The sequence below is a fragment of the Citrus sinensis genome, chromosome 9, assembly GCF_022201045.2.
Source record: "Citrus sinensis cultivar Valencia sweet orange chromosome 9, DVS_A1.0, whole genome shotgun sequence".
Lineage (NCBI taxonomy): Eukaryota > Viridiplantae > Streptophyta > Magnoliopsida > Sapindales > Rutaceae > Citrus > Citrus sinensis.
This window is the reverse complement of record NC_068564.1, coordinates 7,658,631-7,666,823: the sequence shown is the minus strand read 5'-3', so window position 1 is coordinate 7,666,823 and position 8,193 is coordinate 7,658,631. Positions and strand designations below refer to the sequence as shown.

At 29.2% G+C, this 8,193-nt stretch overlaps 1 protein-coding gene across 1 annotated transcript; it reads left to right on the top strand.

Annotated features, from left to right (window-relative positions):
• Positions 1 to 1,429: 1,429 nt before the first annotated feature.
• LOC102608964 (uncharacterized) lies at positions 1,430 to 3,348 on the top strand. The gene has a single exon (XM_006489900.4). The coding sequence runs from the start codon at positions 1,609 to 1,611 to the stop codon at positions 3,268 to 3,270; it is 1,662 nt and encodes a 553-aa protein (XP_006489963.2). The 5' UTR covers positions 1,430 to 1,608; the 3' UTR covers positions 3,271 to 3,348.
• The last annotated feature ends 4,845 nt before the right edge of the window (positions 3,349 to 8,193 follow it).

Below are 8,193 nucleotides of genomic sequence, written 5' to 3'. Positions count from 1 at the left end.
CCGATCGAATCATTTTCAGGTAATTTTATTCAGTCAACCACTTCGGTTTGAATTTTACGAGGTATCAAAAATTTAATTTGGACTTTTGCATCCCATAGATTTTTTTAAAAAAAAAATTATTCTAGTTTACAAAAACTTATTTAACAAAAATTATTAGTGATTTTTTTCACAAAATTCTATTTTTATAAAACTAATATAAAATATTTTCTTCTAAACTAATTTTGAAAAACACATTTAGTTATGAATATGACCATAACTCTATCAATTGTCACATTTTGACAAAGACGTTATCAATAACTTAATTACTAGAGTATTGGGTGATGGCGTGGACGGTTCTTAGGGCACGATCAATAGCTAGCATTTGTGATTTAATTGAATGAAAGTGAATTAATTAAATATTTAAATTGATATATGATCTTTCAAGAATCACTCCTATTATACTTCAATAATAGCACAAATAATTCTTAGAATGTTTTCAGAAGGACAGCATATGAGTAACGTGGCCCAATGATCGATTATTTCATTTAATAATTTTGAACTAATTGGAGAAGAAGAAAAACAAATTGAAATTCTTGAGCCTCAAGTGGCTTATTGCACTGTGTGGCGTGGATAAGATATGTGAATATGTGATCTGATCATTGTGTCATCATTTTGTGTGTATTTTGTTGAATATATTTATTACTCTTTACGATGATTTTCGTAGGATGAAAATGTAGGTTCAAAAAATGTGGTACAACAATAAATATGTATATGACAAAATGTAATGTAACAATGTTAAAAATTATCAAACAAATAGGAAATAAAAAAGTGAAAAAAAGGATGAATTAACTAAAAAATAACATGACAATAATGTAAGAGGGTCACAGTAAAATTATAAATTTTTATGCTCTTCTAAATATGAATATATTTTAAGTAAACTTACTTTGATAATTCATATGGTTTATTTATTATTTTTTTTGCATGCAATTGAATTGAAAAGTAGACTCTTTGCAAGTTTTGAGTGTATATATATATATTTCTTATATTTTTTTAACAATTTCTCTTAAAAAAAAGAGCTTATAAATATTTTTATGAGCTTTTTGACTATTTTTAACCATGAAAATCCATAAAAATAACCAACTGAAAATTTTACATGTTAAAAAAATTTAAAAAAAGAAAAAGCAAATTTGTATAGAAATCAATGGCGTATCTTGAAAAATACACACGGCATTGAATTATAGCTACTATCATGGTCTGATTTATTTCCATATCTTCACCATTACCTTCCATGCTTTCCTTTCCTCATTCATTTATCAAATTTTAAATACACTAATAACAAGACAATAATAAATAATAATATAACAAATAAAAAACTACCGCCCCAATTCGTTTTTTCTTCTTCCCTTCTGGTGACTGCCCAATTTCACTAGAAAAAAATAAAATAAATGAAAGGACGGTTCCGTCATAAATGTACAACCCCACAATAACACAACTAAATTTCGGACGCTTCTATTGCGATTTACGGTACAGAAAGAAAAAAGAAGCTAGCTAGCTCGCCCCATTCGCTCTCAAATAATCAGAAATCAAACGGAGTGAAAGAGAAAAGGAGAAAGAGAGAAAGAGAGAGAGATGGGTTTCACTTTCACAGCAAAAGACAAGCCAAAGAGCAGCAGCAGCAGCGAAAACTGGGGCACGGGCTTTCTTCTAGTGTTCTTCCCTGAAGATGGCAACAACAATGGCAGCACTGGCAGCACAAAAAGTACTTCCAACAACAACAGTGTGGTCGACAGCAACAAAACAACCAGCAACAGTCTCTTAATGCCGTCAATCAAAAGAACAAACTCGAGCGTTTTATTCACAAAAGCACAGTCCACGATCTCAATCTGCGCTCTCTCTGTCTTCCTCACTCTCCTCCTCTTCACTCTCTCCACTTTCGAACCCTCCTCCCTCCCCACACCCTCCATCACTTCTATCCACACCCCACGCCGTTTCTTATCGTCATCATCATCCCAAAAACCGAACACCCGCCGACACTCTCTATTCAACAACATCCTCAAGACGACGCCGTTCCGAGGAAACAACAAACAGCCAGCTTCTAATTATAACCCGTTTGCTTTACAAGGATTGGGCACCCTCTACCGCCGCGGCACTAAGGCCATGCCCGATCTCGTCGTCGCTCACTTGACGGAGGACGTTAAAGAAGACGAATTCCGTTTGTTTCTTCGAGTCCTGCATCGGTCCGGCCTCACTGCTAAGGCCGACGCGGCATTTCTCTTCGGCGTGTCCTCGAAAAAATTTGATTCTTTGATCAAAGAAGAGAACGACTCTTTCTTGAAACTCGTACAGCATTACAAGGAACTGAATATTAGTAATAATGGTAATAATAATAATAATAATAATAATAACAGCACCAAGGCGAGGAGGAGGAGGGCCGCCGACTCGGTGTTGAGTTTTAATTTGACTCAGTTCGTTAAAGCTGTGAAGAATAATATCAACAGTAACAAGGAAGTTGAGGAGCCTTTGTGGGGTAAAAGAATTCGTGGGAATTACAGTAACTCGTCAACAGTGGTGGGAGATGATGATGGAACTAGTCAAGGGGCTGAGTTGACTCGGCTGAGTTACGGGTCAATGGTTGGCTTCGAAGTGTCCGAGTTGGATCCGGAGAACTCGCTTGCTGGGTTCTTTGATCACGTTCCGATGAGTTTACGAAGATGGGCTTGTTATCCGATGCTGTTGGGACGAGTCAGGAGAAATTTTAAGCACGTAGCGTTGGTGGACACAAAGCATTTGCTGTTGCTCGGGGACCCACTTGGCCGAGTGAGGAGTAAGAGTCCCGAGTCGGTACATGTCTCGTTGAAGTCGTGGGACAAGCATAGCAAGAGAAACTCGGACAAAACTCAGTCTCACCACTCGGTTAACTCGGCGATCATAACGGGTGGGGCTAAAGGTGTTCGGAGACTATCCAATGCGATGTTGACCGAAATTGTGAGAGCCGCAATGCAGCACAAGAAGAAGAGTTCGGTCACTGAGTCAGGTGTCTTGAGTCAGCTCGTCGGTAATGAGCATGTTTTGAAGAACATTAATTTGATTACTTCCACTGAGTCGATCCCAGACGCGAGTTCACTCACTGGGTCGAGTTCCAAGTCAGCAGCGGCTCGTGGGTTAATACAACGTGGCGGTAATAGCAATAGCAACAGTAATAGTAATAGTAATCATGATGTTGATTATTCTATAATTATGAAGATAATTTGTTCATGTGAAGTAGATTCTTCTGTTTATAAGAACTGTTAGCATTATTTGATACAATTGAGTAAAAGATAGGTAGAATTTGAAAAAAAAATAATAATAATCAAGTGATTGTTGTATAAATTTTTGTTTCTTTCTCTTTATTTATTTATTTTGTATCTTGTATTCTTGTTGGTATTAGTTTTGTTCTTACATGTTGATGATGATGGTGATGATGTGTACAATTTTGGATTTAAAAAAAAAACTTGTACTTGGTGTGGGAATGTTGTGGTCTATTATATATTGTGGGAATGTGAGTATACATGACAAGAGAAAATCCAAAACTGAACAAATTAGGGTTCCATTATCAGGATTAAAGAAATTGAAGAACAATAGCATTTGATAATGCTAAAGTGATATGTTATTACTCTCCTATAATTTGTGCACATGGCTTTAAAATTGAATAATTTGGGTCAAAGACTATGAGCAACAATCATAGCATGCTTTATTAAATTTGTGGGGAGGGGTTTAAAATCCGATCTGCAATTATGGTACCTTAAAGGTACCATACCCTACAACTTGAGTATTTATGTACTATCGTATGGTAAGATAATTTAGGAATAATTTTTTAAAAATTTATTTAAAATAAGTAGAATTCTTTGCCTCTGAGTTAATTTTTGAATTGTGTTCATCTTTATTTTATAAATCTTGTTGGTTGAGATCAATTTATTATATGTGTTTAAAAGAATTGTGATGTAATATTAAATAATAATAATAATAAAATTTTGTCACGCCAGCAAAAGTTTACTACCTTAGTCAAAATGAATCATATGTATGTTGTGAAAATTAAAAAGGCTTATGAAGTAAAATCTTGACAATTAAATGGATATATTCAGCATGTTCACTCATTATAGCTAACTATTTAGTTACATTCTTGACTTGATGGAACAATAAAGATTACTTTATTGGATAAATTATTCTCGCTCATTCATTCAAGTCAGTCAATTAAAAAACTACTTTATAATGCCCAATAATGTTTCCTGTTAATTCCTCAAATTACCCATCTGTGAAAAGCATCAACTTTGATGGCGTGAATTAAACGAAAGACCGTGGAATTGATTGGGGTGATTCTTTCTAGATATAGAAAGTGAAGGAAAATAAGATAGAAAATGGAAATCAAGAAAAGAAAATTTTAAAAAGAAAGAGAAAGCGTAGTGTAGTCATGGAGAGAATGTGAGGCAACTAATATAAGCGTGTGGGCAGTTGTGAACACATTAATTAAACCATCCATGTGCTTGTGAGCTGTGAATCTTGCCAATGGTCTACGCTCTCTTCGTGTTGTGTTTTAAATTTTTTTTTTTTTTGACATTTTAATTTATTAAACATTAAAAAAATGTTTTAGAACGCGCCATTGCTTTTACTTTATTGCCAGCTCTGCTCGCGGACAATTAAAGCGCACCCCCTGTAAAGTCACATGGCATTAGAATTTAGATGATATAATTAGGGTTTTAACGAGGGCGCCTGTATAAATTGTGTGCATTTTGTCGCTCCCAATTCTGATCTTTATTTTCATATCTAGGCTGACAAATTAAACAACTCTTCATTCACTTCCAAAATTCTTTCTTATTTTTAAAAGGTTAAAAGTTCATTTAGTCCCTGTATTTTTAAGATTAGTATCCGTTCAGTCTCTATATTTTTAAAAATACCTCGAAACATCTCTGCCGTTAAAGTATTGATACACAAACCGTTACTTTTTATTTCTTGTGGTTTACTTTTATAATATTACCCTTTATAATAATTTTTTTATTTGGACATTAATAAAAAAATAATTAAATTATCAATTTGACCCTAAAAAATAAAAAAAAAATTATATTAATTTTTTTGCAAGCACCATTTGCACACTTGGTAGTTTGCATATAATTTTTAACAATTAAAATTAATATTTTTTTTTATTTTTTAGGGTTAAATTGGTAATTTAATTATTTTCTTTTTATTAATATCCAAATAAAAAAATTATAAAAGGCTAACATTATAAAAGTAAGCCAAAAGAAATAAAAAGTAATAATTTAATTTTTGACAATTAAAAATTAATATCATTTTTTATTTTTTAGGGTTAAATTGGTAATTTAATTATTATTTTTTTATTAATGTCCAAACAAAAAAATTATAAAAGGGTAATATTGTAAAAGTAAGCCAACAGAAATAAAAAATAACGGTATGAGTATCAATACTTTAACGGCAGAGATGTTTTGAGGTATTTTTAAAAATATAGGGACCAAATAAATACTAATATTAAAATATAAAAATTAAATAAGTTTTTACCTTTTTTAAAATGTGTTAAGGAAACATATTTATTAGTAAAGTGAAAACTAGTTCTATGGAAGATGAGATTATGCTGGGGTGGGACATTTGTTAAAAGATAAAAGTTCATTTAGTTTTGATGTTCAGTTCGAGTACGATGATCAAGACTACCGAATATTTAAATTTTTAAATTTAAAAGTGGAGGTGTCATGAAAATTACCATAGCTTATGGCAGCCAACCTTCCACGGCCACTAGCTCTTTTATTCTTCAATAAATGGGATTGGTGTTGGTCGTAAAAGATAAATAAATGAATCGAATTTGTCTATATTTTGATTGGACGGGGCGTATAAGTAAAAGTAAATAAGGTCTATGGGTAAGGCACTTAATTCTGAGATTAGGGTTGGATGCCATTAATATTAATGGCAGGAAAAAGTGTGTGCATTTGCTATTGCAGGGGCCGACATAATTAATAAAAAGACACCTTAATGAACCTGCTTTTAGTCTTTACTCTTTACTAGTAGCTAGTTATAACTCATAAAAGCATCTGGGTTCTTGCGATCGGTATTCATTTAGCTGCAGGTGGGTTCGGTGGGACTGAAATGTTTATTTTGGTTGTTGGGTGGTGTCATTATTTTATTATTATTAATTTTTTTGTGTATTTAGAAGTAAAGAGCAAATTATTTATTAGTATCTAATAAAGTCTCTAACAGTAGAATTTGGATGGAATTTGATTTGATTCTATGTAAAGGAATAATAATACTTCATTAATTAAGTCGAGTCTTGGATTTTTCTTTTCTTGTAACGTTGTTGTATATCTCAAATTTTTAATTAACTAGAAAATAGAACCGTGCTTCACGCGATTTTTAAAAAAAATTACTATTACCTTTTTTCTTACTTTACACTTGATGAAATTGATAAAAAATATGAATTGATTTTTTTTTAAGATGAGGTGGCCTTATAAAAAATAAAAATAAAAACTATTAGCCAACAATACAAATAAAGAAGCAACGCAAGATAAAGAATAAAATGAGAGAATATATTATAGAGTGATTTTATTCATTCTAATTGTGTGTGTACAAAACAAAAAAATGAGTTCTCCTTTTATAGTTACATAATCACTCCATGAAATTAATGAAAAATTATGGATAATAATTCCTTGTGAGATAGTGGGAGTTATAGGGAAGCTAAATGTTGATAATGAGAGATAGTGGAGAGACTAAGAGATATATGTTATGAACATCTACATTTATTTTAATAAATTCATAACACTCACCCTTGGATGTTCATTACAAAGAATATGCCTTATTAAAATCTTTACATAATTGTTATTGTGTAGCAAGAATCAAATTAATTATGAAAAGATGAAAAATCAAATCTAAAAGAAATTTTCTCTATTTATTAGATATTGGAGAATATACAAATATGAGAAATGGTGATACCACATCACCTCCTCAAGTCCCAGTTATATATATATATATATATATATAGATTGACATGTGATATATTGATTGATAAATTTTCTCAAAATTTAATATTATTTATTATACTATTTTATCATCTATTATTTAGATCAAATCAAATTTTATATATCTTTTACAATATTAGTTGCAATGTATAGTATTGCTCCTATTATTTATTTATTTGAGATTGCTCTTATGGTGTGTTTACTTCTTGGAATAAGGAATGAGAATGGAGGAATGGGAATCAAAACTATGTTTACTTGACAAAATTGAATTTGGGAATTTGAATAAATTATGTGGGTCTCACATAATTTGGGAATAAAGAATGGAAATTTCATTCTCATGGAGGGGTTGGGAATGAAAATATGGGAATGAGAATTAAACATAAATTTACTTTTTTATCCTTCTAATTTTTTCATATTTCCTAAATTACTCTTGTTCAAATCACAAATAATTTTATTATTTTAAATGTCATTAATAATAATAATAATTATTATTATTATTATTAAATTTTATTAACTTTATTATTTTAGTTATTATTAATTATTTTTATTTTTATTAATATTATCATTATTAACAAAAAATAATGATAAAAATAATTAATTTATCATGATTAACAATATTATCATTATTATTGTTGTTGTTATTATTATTATTATATTATTAATAAAAATAATAATAACAATAATTAATAATAACTAAAATAATAAAGTTAATAAAATTTAGTAATAATAATAATGTAATTTTCATTATGTACATACATGTATAAATATTATTATAAAAATGATATTAATTAAAATAATAATAATAATAATAATAAATGTTAATAATGATAATATTAATAAAAAATAATATTAATAGTAATTAATAATAACTAAAATAATAAAGTTAATAAAATATAATACTAATAATATTAATAATAATAATAATAAATTTTAATAATGATAATATTAATAAAAATAATAATAACACTAATTAATAATAACTAAAATAATAAAGTTAATAAAATTTAATAATAATAATAATAATAAATGTTAATAATGATAATATTAATAAAAATAATAATTACAATAATTAATCAAAACTAAAATAATAAATTTAATAATATTATTATTATTATTAAATTTTATTAACTTTATTATTTTAGTTATTATTAATTATTGTTAATATTATTTTTAATAATAATAATAATAATAACAACAACAACAACAACAACAACAACAATAA